Source organism: Schistocerca nitens, chromosome 4 (assembly GCF_023898315.1).
Source record: "Schistocerca nitens isolate TAMUIC-IGC-003100 chromosome 4, iqSchNite1.1, whole genome shotgun sequence".
Classification (NCBI taxonomy): Eukaryota; Metazoa; Arthropoda; class Insecta; order Orthoptera; family Acrididae; genus Schistocerca; species Schistocerca nitens.
In genome coordinates, this window is record NC_064617.1 from 910925921 (window position 1) to 910940890 (window position 14970).

Sequence of the window (14970 nt, forward strand, 5' to 3'; positions counted from 1 at the left end):
CGTATGTGCGTGGTTCAAAGAGCACAAGGATGAGTTTACCCTACTCCCCTGGTCACTCCACTCCCCAGATTCAAACTCGAACAAGAATCTGTGGGACTACCTCGATCGGGCTGTTTGTACCATGGATTCTCAACCCAGAAGTCTAGCACAGCCGGCCATGGCACTGGAGTCAGCATGGCTTCACATCCCTGTCAGCACTTCCCATAATCTCAATGACACTCTTCCTGCACATCTCTCAGTAGTCTGTGCTGCAAAAGTTCATTAATTGATAGGTTGTCATATTAATGTGACTGGACAGTACAGTTTATTGAATTCTTTTGGGGTTTACATTACAACTATTAGCCAAAGATACAAGGAATGCGTGTATAATATCGCTTCCTTACTTGAATTAAAATATCTCAAATGATACACAATTAAAGACTTGTGCATCTGATCACTGGACATTAGTTCTTAGAACCAACCATACAATAGATGCTACAACTAACAAAATATACAGAGTGAGCACAAAGTCTTGCCTTGATTATAAAAATTTATAACATAATAACCATTTGACATAATAAGTTACATTTGATGCTGTTACATAGGTTAGTGTTACTAGTTGTTTTTTAAGACCACTTACGTTAGTAAACCTCAACGTGTGCTCCCATGGTAGCTCGGAGAATGTCAAGGCGGTATTCAATTTGCCGCCAGGTGTTTTGTAACATGTGTTCTGTCACAGTACCCACAGCAGCTGGTATCTTTGCCTTCAGTTCATCGACGTCAGCAACTGGTGTGACGAAGACTCTGTCCCTGATACAGCCCCAGAAAAAAAAAAAAGTCAAGGGGCGTAATGTCTGGAGAGCGGGATGGCCAGGGTGTTGGACTGTTCCTTCCAATCCACCGATCCAAACATTACAACCCTTGACTTTTTTTTCTGGGGCCATATCAAGGACAGAGTCTTTGTCACACCAGTTGCTGATGTCGACGGACTGAAGGCTAGGACACAAGCTGCTGTGGTTACTGTGACAGAATACATTACAAAACACCTGGCGGGAACTGGAATACCGCCTCGACATTATCCAAGCTACCAAGGGAGCACACGTTGAGGTTTACTTATGTACGTGGTCTTTAAAAAAATATAGTAACAATAACCTATGTAACAGCATCAAATGTAAATTATTATGTCAAACGGTGATTCTGTAATAAATTGTTACAATCAGGGCAAGACTTTGTGCTCATCCTGTATTTGCCAAGAACAAATATATATGTGGTAAAAGAGCAGACACAGAATACATTTAAATTTCATTTATAATTGTAACTGGTTGCAAAAATATTGATAACATTCCACTGACAAGAAAGTTGATGATCATAAAGCCATTCTGTTCAGAATTGTTAACATGTCCTCTCCCTGTAAAATATATGGTGAGGAAAGGACAAGATGGTTTAATAACGTGTGTTATGAGGAGTCTTGAAGATTAAGAGAATGTGGCATCAGTGTTATAATTGGTATAGAACTGTGGGATCAGATGTGGTAAAGATAATGTTCATAATTGAAAAGAAAAGATTGTCATGTCTTAAAAGAAACAGGATGTAAAAAAGAATGCTGCAATAATACACCTGAAAATATGAGAGTCAGGCTGAAGATTATTAATAGTGAGCATAACAGCAAAAGGGGTTCACCAATCGGATTTGGTGATCTGAATAATAAATATTTCAATATTTTCTGTACTGACAAGGTACGGCAAACAATGAAGATCGACACTCACAACACAGTATCTTACCACAAGTATTTTTGGAAAATTTGGCAAATTTAGTTAGGTGTATTCAGTTTTAGATTGACTGAAGGACAAGATATTTTTAACTTTCTTGAAAAAGATGAACTTCAGTAGTGATACTTGGGCGCCGAATACAGTAATGTTAAAACATGGATCACTTCGTCTAGGAGAACTAACACGTGTAATGAACACACATGTACTGGTACTGCAGCTCTCAATAATACTGAAGTGTGTAAAAGTTACTCCAGTTCATATGAAAGGATACCTCTCAGGTTGTGACAATTACAGGCCTGTATCAAATTAAAGCTGTAATGAATAAACAAACTGTAAACTACTTTGAAGAAAACAAGATCTTTAGTGATAGTGTGTTGCATTAAGCAACTATAAAACCAATCATCTACACCTACATCCATACTCTACAAACCATTGTCAAGTATTTTCCATTGTACCTCTTATCAGGACTTCTTCCTATTCCATTCACATATGAAGTATGGAAAGAATGAGTGTTTACATGCCTCTGTGTTCACTGTAATTAATCCAATCTTGTCCTCACAATCCTAATGGGAGCAGTATATAAGGGTTGTAATACATTCCTAGAGTCAGTCATTTAAAGCCAGTTGTTGAAACTTCATTAGTTCAATTCCTTGAGATAATATGCCTCTGTCTTCAAGTTGCTGCCCAGTTCAGTTTCTTCAACATCTGTGTAACACTCTCCCATGGAATAAACAAACCTGTTACAATTCACACTGTCCTCCTCTGTATACACACAGTATCTCCTGTTAGGCCTATACGATATAGGTTTTACATATTTCAGCAATATTCTAGGATGGGTGCACAAATGATTCATAAGCAATTCCTTTGTAGGCTGATTGCATTTCAAAGTATTCTACCAATAAACCGATGTCTGCCATGTGATGGTTTTATGTGACATCTGTACGAAGTGTAATGGCAAGGTATTCGTATGAGTTGACCACTTCAGACTCACTGATTCTTTAGTCATAGGATACTCTTTTTTTTTTTTTTTTTTTTTTTAAGTGCACAATTTTATATTTTTGAACATTTAAAATAAGCTGCTCATATTTGAACCACTTTGAAATCTTATCAAGATCTGACTGGACATTTGTGCAGCTTTTTTCAGGCATTACTTCTTTACAAATAACTGCATCATCTGTGAAAAGTTGGAGGTTACTCTGCAAGGTCAATAATATACAGCATGAATGGCAAGTGTCTTAACACAATTTCCTTGCACACACCCAATGTTATTTCTACATCTGCCAATGAGTCCTCTTTCCAAGATAACATGCTGCAGTCTCCCTACCAAGATATCTTCAAACCAGTGACCAATTTCGATTGATACCCCATAAAATCGTACTTCTGACGATAACCATAGGTGTGGTATTGAACCAAATGCTTTTTGGTAATCAAGGAGTGCTACACCTATCTGACTGCCTTGATCCATGTCTTTTAGGATATCATGTGAAAAAAGTGAAAGCTGGGTTTCACATGAGCAATGTTTTCGGGATCCACTGTTTCACAGCAGACTTGCAGATTTGTCAAAAGCTTTTAGACACTCTCTGATATTATTAAATAAACTGAAGTACTATGGCTTCACAGAAAATGCTCTTCAATTAATGAATCCTTAGGTAAGTAGTAGAATGCAGAAAGTTGTTAATGGTAAAGAATCTAAGTACTTGTGAGTGTGACATTCATACCAAGCTGGTATTGAGTTCAGTCTTATTTATTGTTTGTATGGTGAGATGAATACAGATTTTTCTGTCTCAACACCTTACTCCTTTCTGTGTCACACTGATTATTCCTCAATGACGAGTTACCCCCAAATATGATGCCAATAAAAACAGAAAACACAAGTCAACTTTTGGGCATTTTTATCACCTCGTGTTATCTACAACGTGAAAGTTGCAGAGCTTTGACGTTTAAGATGATCTATAACATTTGACTTCCAGTTCAGGTTCTTATAAATATACACAACTAAAAATTTAGAATATTCTGTTTCATTTACTGCTTTACCAAGATGCGTTTCTAATGGTGTGGTCAATTTTACCATGATGCATAATTTTCCACAGTGTGGTCAGACCTTGTGTAGCACTGAACAGCATGTATTACATTTTAAAGAATTCCATGACAGCTCATTTACAGATAACAAGTTATTTGTTTTCAAGAAAATATTCCTTACACTTTAAAGTGTTGAAGTTACACCTTAGCGTTTATTATAATACTTGTATCATCACCAAATAAAACTATTTCTGCTTCTTGGGTGAATGATGCAGAGATCATTTATATACAATGGGAAGAAGAGTGGATCAAATACCAATCCCTGTAGTGATTATTCCTAATTCTGAAGATGCTGTTTCACTGGGTACTGTAAGATCTCAAATATGTAATATGTAAGCTTCTCTATCAGAATACTTTACTGCAAATCAAGTGCTTTTGACAAGTTACGGAAAAAAAACCAGTAGGCAGTATTTTGTCATTTAACTTTTGAATATTCTGATTTTTTAACTGAAAAATAACATGTTCCATGATAAGATCCTTTTCTTCAACAAATTAAGACTAGTTAATCTTATTTTGAGAGAGGGTGTTATGGTTCTTTCAAGCATAATTATTTTTCCAGTATCTTTGAGAATGTCACCTCGGTGGTCTATCTAGTAGAGTGCTAGACTCTGGCTGTGGAGGTCCAGGATTCAACTCAGGATAGAAGCAGGGATTTTTTCCTTGTTCCAGCTCCTTGGGACAGCCCTAGGTCCATTCAGTCTGCTATAAAATAAGTACCACGGTAAAAGACAACCAGGGTGACGCGTCTACCACCCTTCCCCTGCTACTACCATGGCGAAGAAAAGTTCCACTCTACCTGCACTAGGCCTAAGGCGCTTGAGCCACAGATTTCACTGCAGCTTTTACCTTCCAGGATGAGGTAAGTTGTGATACTAATCAGTTTACTTTCAAGTACATGGTAAGTTATGTGACTGATCATGTCATATTACCTTGCTAGTAAAAGGATCTGACAATATCACATTTCAGTCTTTCTGGAAATATACCTTGATGGTGGCGGGTTCCATATGAGACTAAATACACTGCATACGTGGAACAGGATATTAGAACTTTAATTGAGATAAAGTCATCTCCATGAGGATTTTTAGTTTTGAGGGAGCATGGAGTAAATGTAAATTTCCTTCTACTGCTTGACCCTTGAACTGTCCATGTCACTACTTTGAGTTACTTCAAGGAAGTGATTGTTAAATATTTGACTATCTGACTGCTATAATTTATTATTTTGTTATTTTCTTCAGTAAAAAGAATTCCCACGTTCCATGGCTGATCTGATTTTTCTTTTAACTATTAATCATATAGATTTAATTTTATGACATCAATTATTGATTTAGGACGATACACAGATATTTTCTGATTTTTTACATCACTTTCTTCAAGACAACACAATATTTCTTGTAATTTGTATTCACTCCTGCTTCTCTACTTGTCCTAATCATTTCAAATAATTTCCTTTTTATAATTCACAATTTCCTTGCAAATGATATTTTTACTGCTTTTTAATCCATGATTTTTTAAGTCTTATTAGTAACATCCTTTATGGTTTTCTTGGCAAAGCAGCTGTTAAATATTGACAGAAACCCATCTGTAAATACATTAAATTTAAATCAGTATAGACTGATACTAGGCACATAGAGGAGGTGCTAAGCGGCACATTTAAAAGTGGACGTGGACTAAGCCACTGGATAAAGGGCTTCACCAGATTTGGAAATACACACATGTTCATATATGCACAACTCTCTCGCTCTCTCTCTCTCTCTCTCTCTCTCTCTCTCTCTCTCACACACACACACACACACACACACACACACACACAGTTCAAGGCACTGAAGCTCAACTCGAGATAGCACCTATCTCAGCTGGAAGGCTGCTAGGTGCAGCATCTGGGGGAGGGCAATCTGAAGTGTGAAAGAGGAGAGAAGCAGATAAGAGGAAAGGACTATTCAGGTGCACTGGGGAAAAGAAGACGTGTGAGACTGGAGTCAGAGCAGGGAAGGGCACAGCATGGTAGGGGGAAGGCAGTAACTAGCAACAGGCTAGGGGGATTATGGGAATGAATGATATGTTGCAGGAAGAGTTCCCACCTGTGCAATTTAGAAATGCTGGTGTTAGTGGGAATAACTCAAAAGTCACAGGCTATAAAGAAGTTGTTGAAGTAGAGCGTCTTATATAGCGCAATATGTTCGGAATCTGGGTGGTTCAGCTATCTCTTTGCCACAGACTGGCAGCGGCCATTCATCCAGGCAGCGTAGGTGGTGGCCATTTATGCAAGCAGCTAAACTATTGGTGGACATACCCTCGTAGAATTCAAAACTGTCATTGTAGCTAAGCTGGTATACTGGATGGGTATTTTCACAGGTGGTCCTGCCTTTAATGGATAAGAAATGTCTGTGACAGAGCTGGAGGATGTATAGGACAGGTTCTGGAACTAGGTCTTTTACAGGGATATGAACCATTGGCAAGGTGGTGGAAGCTGAGGTGGGACATGAATTGTAAAGGATACTGTGTAGTTTGGATGTGTGCAGAATTCAACTTTGGAAGGAGTGGTGGGGTTTCTCATTTCATTGCATGACAAGAGGTAGTTGAAATTCTAGTGGAGAACGTTATTCAATTGCTCCAGTTCTGGGTGGTACTGAGTCATGAGGGAGGCACTCCTTCGCGTGGGATCACTGGGTATGTGAGGGATGATAGTGGCTGGAGAGAGAACGCACAGAAGGTCTCTTTCTGAACAAGGAGTGAACACCTTAATTAGACACTCGGCATATGTGGAAAGATAATGCTTGTCATTGCAAATGCAACAACCATGGGTGGCTGGGATGTATAGAATTGGCTTTGTAGTGTGGAATGGGTCAAGATGTAAAGGGGTGTGTTGGTGGTGGTTTGTAGGTTTGATGTGTATAGAACAATCAGGGAGGTGGAGGTGGACATAGCAAAAGGTGGCTTGTTGGGCCAAGGTCCAGGATTTTCCTCTGTCACATTAAATTCGGGACAGACATCTATCACTTTATACAGATACGGTTTCCTGTAAGGCTGTCTAGGAACTGTCTGTTGACTGCTCTTTAATTATTCTTTTTTCCATGATACCACTTCATTACACTTAAATTCATTATCAAGTATGGGTACTTGTGCATCAGGTCAGAGGGGCCACTAACTACTGCGCAACCAATTATGTCACCTTGAAAAATATTGTCTATTAGTATACTGCTTTTCTCTGTAATTCTGGTGGTAAAATGAACAGAGCACATTTCCAGGTGACACCAGCCTATTGATTCAATGGAAAAATTATCCCATATGTTGTAAAAAATGAAAGAGAAAATTTGTGGTTGCTATGCCAGGAACAGCCTAATACAAAATCCCTAAAACATAAACAAATAACAAAGATACAATAACTGTTCATGCACGTCAGAATAAAAACAGTCTAGTATCAAAAGTGTTACTAAAAGCATATGCCAAGCCTTTGACGTTGGACTACATCGTATTCCTTAATTCAACGTTCTCAGGAACCACTAAGGGTTTTATGGGTTGAAACAATTAACTATGCTACAATACATTTTGTAGAAATTCTCTTCACAGCAAAACAGTTTTCAGGAAACAGAAACTGAATACAAGAACTGTGCATTTAAAAAAAAAAAAAAAAAAATTCACACAGAGTCAACATTTTTATTCAAAATAACAAGACCACAGAAAAGACTGCGTGATAACATACACAACAGTAACTGCAAGTAAAATAAGCACCCTTCGTGGGCAAAATTTCACACCATGTTAACTATCTGTATACAATGTATTTCTGAAACTCCGATAAATGTATTTAACGTCATATAAACTACAAACCGGTTGTCACGTAACCTCTTAGTGTCTCGGTCATGCTCCTCTGTAGGTCTGCAGTATGTATCACATATTTGAATTAACATATTCAGTTACAGTGTCAAATACTAAAATAATTCTATGTCTTCTGTACGTATCGTGCTTCGTCCGCCATAAAAATCCAAATATAAATCCTTCCCTCTGGTTTTATACTTACGTAAAACGTAGCACGCAAATACTGTTTTGCTTCCCTGTTAAAGGCTATATATTGTGAAGATTTTAATGAATAAGTATTTTTTTAAAAAATACGAACGGTAAGAACATGATTGTTATTCAACAAAAAAAAAAAAAAATTATAACGGATTACCAATCATTCTTTTAGGGAATACATCACGAATGAACCTCTTTATCGTGGACACTAGACACCTAATCATACTTCACCTGTCTCAAGTTTATTTTTTTGTTTTTTGTTCGTACAGATGGAAAGACAGCTGAGAACCACATGACGAAATGTTTAGATGGCGAGCATGTATTGTCAGGCATTTTCTACAAAGCATCCCATTACTAACATTTCACAGCAAATAAGTGATTATACCCAAGACAATAAACTACATGATACTCGTATTTACTAACCGAATACTACTTTCTTAACAGGTCAGTTAACACCAGAATTACTTCAACGGTGCGTATTGAACAGATTACATGTGATATTGTGATCTGTGGTGATGGATTCGTATCATTGCCCCCTAATGCAATCGTTCCATTGTTCGCTGTATTGCGAAATAATAAGATCTCTTGTGCCATTATTAATCATACGCGTTCCTTAGCAATTCTGCTTAAAAAAATCCTATGTGATGGATACGACCTACGTCAATAAAAACTTTGCATTTTATGATAAAGGTTTCAAGGACAGCAAATGAAATATTAACAGTTATCGCATTACCCAGTATTTGGGAGTGTGAAAGTTACCATTCGTGCAGATTATCCTATAATTTCAGAGTATATTTAATATTAGATGTTCGCAATCACATTTTTTTTTTTTTTTTTAGCTTTCAGGCATCTAACTTCGGAAATGAGTAATTTAACGAAGACGCCAGACCTACCCTCACAGCCCTGCCCCCTCCCCCCAATTCTTCTTAGTCACTGATCAGTTGTAACAAACAAATATGTAATACCGTGTTTCAACTTCGCGAACAGATCAATACTGTGTCACTAGCGTTTCCCCTAAGTTCGCATGTAATAGAGGGTACCTTTTCAAATACATATTTGTATATGTGGTAAGTTTTAGTCAACTGAACATATGTGCCCACTGATCGTATTGAAAATCCCGTAACGTACACATAGCTCTCATGAACCAGTTAAAGACGTCTGAATGCCAGTGAAACTGGTACTGTGGTTTATTAGATTAGATTAGATTCAGTTTCATTCCAGAAACCTAAAAATGAGATGATTCTCAAGGGTGTGGAACATGTCAAAGAGCATAAACTAGAACATTTGAATGTAATACTCACTTCCCAGATCATTTGTCAGGAGGCTGTCAAGATATCACATTACAGTGAACTGGAACTGCTAAGATTTACAGGTTTAATACATTGTCAGAATGAAACAGTGTTATGCGCTTTAATAAATTTGTCGTACACAGAATACCTAATCTTGACAGTTGTTACCAAGTCCTGTCAAAACTGACATCCTACACACATTTCTACTTAAGAAGGTCGAACAGTCCCTGTTATGGTATTCCATATAGAATAAAAGGAGTTGCCTACCAAAATGCCTTTCAAACTCTGTTTAAACTGTGCTTCTATCTGAAACAAAGTTTATAGCTTAGTCTTGTAAATCAATAATAGAATATTACTACAAAGTTCTTTTGAAGTCTGCCAGTGTTAGAACATTCTTCCATAGCTAGCACCATAAAGACCATTGTACTTACCAAATACTATTGGATTATGTCACAAGGTCACATGGGATGTTAAACCATTTACATTCTGTAGAATACATAAATGTGATAGAATAAAAGTGTACACACCACAAATGTGATCATATAAATTTCTTCAAGAGTGGTCTCATGTATATGTTTATGCAGAGACCTATCTTCGTGAAATACTGGATAAATATGTTACCATTGTGTTACCAATTCTATGTCATTCGCCAGCCATGGCTGGACAAACTGCGTAAAAATTATGATAATCCTACACAATTAAATGAATATAATATTGTAACTGAGACTATGACATGAAAATGGATTTTATAAGAATTAGATTACAATATACTTGAAAATAATAACAAATATAAAATAAAAAAATAGTGTAATTAAGTAGTGGAGTCCCTGTTGTTGTTGTTGTGACACTGAATTGCAGCTCAGGTAGACACTCTTCTATTACCTGAGAAGAATTCTTCAGTACTGTACAAAAGGTTGCTCTCTTAATTTATATAAAATTTTAATTGTAAATTGCTCCACTGGTGATGACTGAAAATCTTTAGGTAGTGCATTAAATAGTTTTAGGGCCACCATTGGGAAACTGTTTTGTGTCTTTGTTAATCAACATCTTGGGCTTTCTGATTTATCTTTGTGTGAAGGGGGCAGCTGAATCTATATTGGCTAAAACAGCTAGAACTCCTAATCTGTAAAGAACTGATTTACAATACATAATTTTATGGTTGAGATAATGATATTCATTGCTTTCTTTTGCAACAAAAGCACAGTCTTGCAGCCTGCACAGCTTGCAGCAGCAGCCTATAGCTGATGTGACTGTGGAGCATTGATTAGTAGACTTTTAGTTGGTACTGTTCTGATATTGTACTTTTTAGTTTCCACAAGAGATGCAGGATACATGAAATTTGAAATCTATGTATTTAGTGGTCTCTTGCCAGGTTAACTTATTATTAACAAAAAAAAAAAAAACAGACATTTAACAGTGCTCCAGTATCACTGAGGTTGCACGTCTCAGCATTAGGTTCTTGCCTTGCTAATTGGGACTTCTGCTTGTTGAACAACACTTTCTCCTTTTGAGAACAAGGTTGTATTGTCCATGAACAACAAGGTATGCTAATCGAAGCTTATGTCATTAACGAAAAAGCTGGAACAACATAGGCCCTATTAGGGATCCCTGTCACACACCTTGTTGTAACTTCTTTTCATCTGATTATGCAAGGATCACACTCCTTGCACTGATGCAGTCTGTCATCTGTTATTCAGGTAGGACTGGAGAGTTTGTAGAACAGTTCCTCCAATAACATATGAGTTTAGCCTTCTGAACAGGGCCTTTACATGGCATACAATTGAATGCTTTACCAAGATTACATAGTGTCAATGCTTTAGACTCTTTGTCTTCAAAACCCTGACTTATATTTGTAACTAAGTCAAGTACTGCTGTTATTGTTGACATGCCCTTCCGAAAGCCATGTTTTGAATCATAAAAGAGGTGACGGTTGATATACTTTCCGGGATGTGAGGTCGTGGTCCAAGAACTTTTCTGCTCATTACTGAGCAGAAAAGTTCTTGGACCACGACCTCACATCCCGGAAAGTATATCAACCGTCATGTCAACCGGTCGTGAAAGCCTTCATTCTACAATCATAAAAGAGGTGATTTCCATCTAAATAATGCAAAAGAGCTGGTCTTTCATTATAGACTCCATCACTTTAGCTGGTGCTGGTAGTACAGTTATGAGGCAGTAGCTTCACATTTTATTTTGCAAACTGGTACCATGACTGCTTTTATGAAGTCTGGAAATTCCCCAGCATAGTTGCATTTATTTTTTACTTTTGTCAGTGGTTGAACAGTTCCTCAGATTTCAGACATGCCCTGAGAGTCTTTTTACAACTTTTACTAGATCTTTTGGATAAACATTCTTCCATATGACCATGCCACATTTATTTCAAAATTTCACAGCAGCTGCAGAATCTCTTCTAATGTCAGATGTTTCACCTACCCTGCAGTCCAATTTCTTTATAAAATGTTCATTAAATTCATCTGAACTGCAAAGAATTAAAGCACAATGTGGGCTTTAGCTTGCATTCCTAACAAGATCCCACACTGATTTGTGAGAATCACGAGCTGCTTCAATAAGTATAGCATTGCTTTCCTCCTTTGGTTTTTGTACTTCTCTTTATGTAGGTCCTTTTGACCTAATCCCAGTCTCTTTAGCAGCTTTGTCCTTATCATTTAGTATTTGGGCAAAGCATTTTATTTCAGTTAGTCCGAGGGAACACTACCTTTTCACTTTGACAGTTTTCTATAGGCATTTTGATTCATTTTGATTTAGTATTTCGATATCTCTTTGGTTTCAGTGAAAACTTTTCATCACGTTTGATATAAATGGTCTGAAACATGCAGCTGAATGCAAATTTGGTGCCAGTCCTTGATATATTCGGTGCCAATCTACGGAAGACACTAGTTTTAAAAGCATCTAAACTTTTCTTTGTAGGAACCCTGTTTATGAATGCATGATTTGAATGCCTGTTGAAACTTTCTCGAGTACTCACTGACTTTGTCCATAGCTTCATGATTACTACACTGTGGCCACAACTATTTAGTTTTGTGACACCTGACTCAAGATAAACTTCACTTCTTGTTCGTAGATAATTTGCCACTAATAGTCCATATACTGACAACTAGTACAATAACTATTATGTTCTACTTGTATATCAAATGACAAATGTAAGAAATAGAAGCTCTGCAGCAAATAATGCTTCAGAATACAACCAGATACCAAGTAGCAGCATGTGTGGGCACAATAAGGAAATAACTAAATTGTGTTCCTACATATATTTATTCATAATAAGATCATTGCAGATCCTAAGCAATCATAGTTTCTAAAAATCACTTTTGGAAAATGCAAAGATTTATTCTATAAAGGCATTCCGTACATTTCCTGCATCATTGCGGACTTTAAGAAACTGCTTCATCTCAGATGACCTCTGCTTGGAGCATTTTATATCTTAGAAGAAAAGCAAAATCAAGACAGGAACACATTATTTCTGTTAGGCGTGCAAATGCCAAGGTCTCATTTTTTCCTCTCTTATGGCATACCTTCTACAACTACATTTACACCTATTTTGTACTCTCCAAACCATTGTGAAGTGCATAGAGGACATGTCCCACTGTGCCAGTTATTAGGGTTTCTCCTCGATCCATTCACATAGGGAGTGCAAGAAGAATGATTGTTTGAATGCCTCTACTGTAATTATTCTAATCTTGTCATCATGATCTCTATGTGAGCAATACATTGGGGAGTTGTAGTATATTACAAGAGTCATTATTTAAAGCCAGTTCTTGAAACAGTAGACTTTCTCAGGATAGTTTACATCTATCTTCAAGGGCCTGCCAATTCAATTTCTTCAGTATCGTTGTAAAACTCTCCCATGGGTCAAATAAACCTGTAACCATTCATGTTGTCCTTCTCTGTATACATTAAGTATCTCCTGCTAGTCATATATGGTATGTGCCCCATACACTTGAGCAGTATTCTAGAATGGGTTGCATGAGTGATTTGTAAACAATTTCCTTTGTAGACTGATTGCATTTTCCCAGTATTCTATCAACAAAATAAAAGTCTACTATCTGTTTTACCCGTGACTGAGAATATCTGATCATGCCATTTCATACCCCTAAAAAGTGTTACGCCCAGGTATTTGCACGAGGTGGTCAATTCCTTTTGTGACTCACTTATATTATAGTAATAGGATACTACTTTTTTTCATTTTGTGAAGTGCACAATTTTACATTTCTGAACATTTAAAGCAAGTTTCTAATCTTTATGCCTCTTTGAAATCATATCACTATCTGATTGAATATTTATGCAGCTTCTTTGAGACAGTACTTCATTATAGATAACTTCAACATCTGCAAAAAATCTGAGATTGCTATTGATATTGTCCACAAGGTCATTAATATACAACATGGACAGCAGGGGTCCCAACACACTTCCCTCGGGCACACCAAAGTTACTTCTGCATCTGTCGATGATTCTCCATCCAAGATAACATGGTGCATCCTCCCTACCAAAAAGTCCTCAATCCGGTCACAAATTTCACTTGATACCCCATATGATCAGGCTTTTGACAAGAAGTGTAGGTGTTTTAGTGAGTCAAATGCTTTTCAGAAACTGAGAAATAATATGTCTATCTGACTGCCTTGATCCAAAGATTCCAGTACGTCATGTGAAAAGAGTTGGGTTTCACATGATCGATGTTTTTGGAATTGATGCTGGTTGGCATGGAAGAGGTCATTCTGTTCAAGATACCTCATTGTGTTTGAGCTCAGAGTACAGTATAAGAGTCTACAACAAACTGACGTCAAGTAGCTTTGGGCTAAGAAGAACCCTTCTTTTATAATGTAAACAGGTTGTATTAACCCTAATACAAGCTTTGTTTCACGTGCTTGTTTTTTTCAGACAGATGAATTGGTTTCTGTAACAAGAGTACCAGATGGATTCCGCTAAAAAAGAGAGCAACAGTGTTAAAAGAATATGGTTTCTTGTACCCGTTGCTGTTTTAGCAACAGGCTGGCTGTATTTCTTGACAACTATTGCCCCAAAACTCAATAATGGAAACAAGGTAAGCTGATCAGAACTATAACCTGTTTGAGAAGGAATGTCATTTGGCTGCATTTCTTGATTGATGATGCCCCAAAACTTGAAAATGAAAACAAGGTAATCTAATCAGAACTGCAGCCTGTGATAGAAGAAACAACTTGTATGATTGATTTTTTTAGTTATCTGTGACTTTTAAAATTTCATAAATATTTCTTTGGGACTCAGTGGTAAAGTGTCAGACTAAAGTTCCAAAGGTCCTGGGTTTGAGCCCCAGTCTGCCCCAAGATTTTTATCTGTCACTTATCACTTCTTTCACCCCTGACTATTTTTGTTAATCAAAAAAATATGGAACTGCGCTGTGGTTCAGAGTCCATGTTAAACTGTAATACCACCTATAACTGGTTGGGAAAGTCAGTCCAAGGCATACCATCTCCAACAGGACCATGCCTAGTAAAGCACTGTGGTGTTCTGATGAGTTGATGATGGCTTTTCCTTTATGTAGATATTCCATTCTGAATTGCTTCTTATTTGCTACTACTAATCTAGATCAAGTTTATTATATATTTTCTATTTTTATGTATTGTATCATTCTCTTCTTTCAGGATGAGACTCTGCTTGTATTATGTTTTGGCACATCATACAATTGTGTATGAAGCCTTATAAAGTGTTCATTCTTGCATCATCCTTTAATAATTATTAGGTGCCAATATTTGTCAACCAAGTTTATTTTTCCTATGTGAGCTCTTTTAAACTTCAGTTGATACTTTCTCACATCTAAATTCGATTGCTGTCAGTTTTTTTTCCTTCAT

At 37.0% G+C, this 14970-nt stretch overlaps 1 protein-coding gene across 3 annotated transcripts in view; it reads left to right on the top strand.

Moving 5' to 3' along the window:
• Nucleotides 1-7618: 7618 nt before the first annotated feature.
• The window catches only part of LOC126253480 (transmembrane protein 41A-like), a 50822-nt gene continuing 43470 nt past the window's right edge, over nt 7619-14970 (top strand). Inside the window, exons 1-2 of one of the 3 annotated variants that reach the window (XM_049954843.1) lie at nt 7619-7705; nt 14021-14183. In XM_049954843.1, coding sequence (XP_049810800.1) covers nt 14055-14183 — 129 coding nt within the window. In that variant the 5' untranslated portion in view covers nt 7619-7705; nt 14021-14054. Of the gene's footprint in view, nt 7706-8119; nt 8280-8720; nt 8903-14020; nt 14184-14970 lie in introns of those variants that run through there. The other 2 variants (XM_049954841.1, XM_049954842.1) reach the window with 2 other exon arrangements.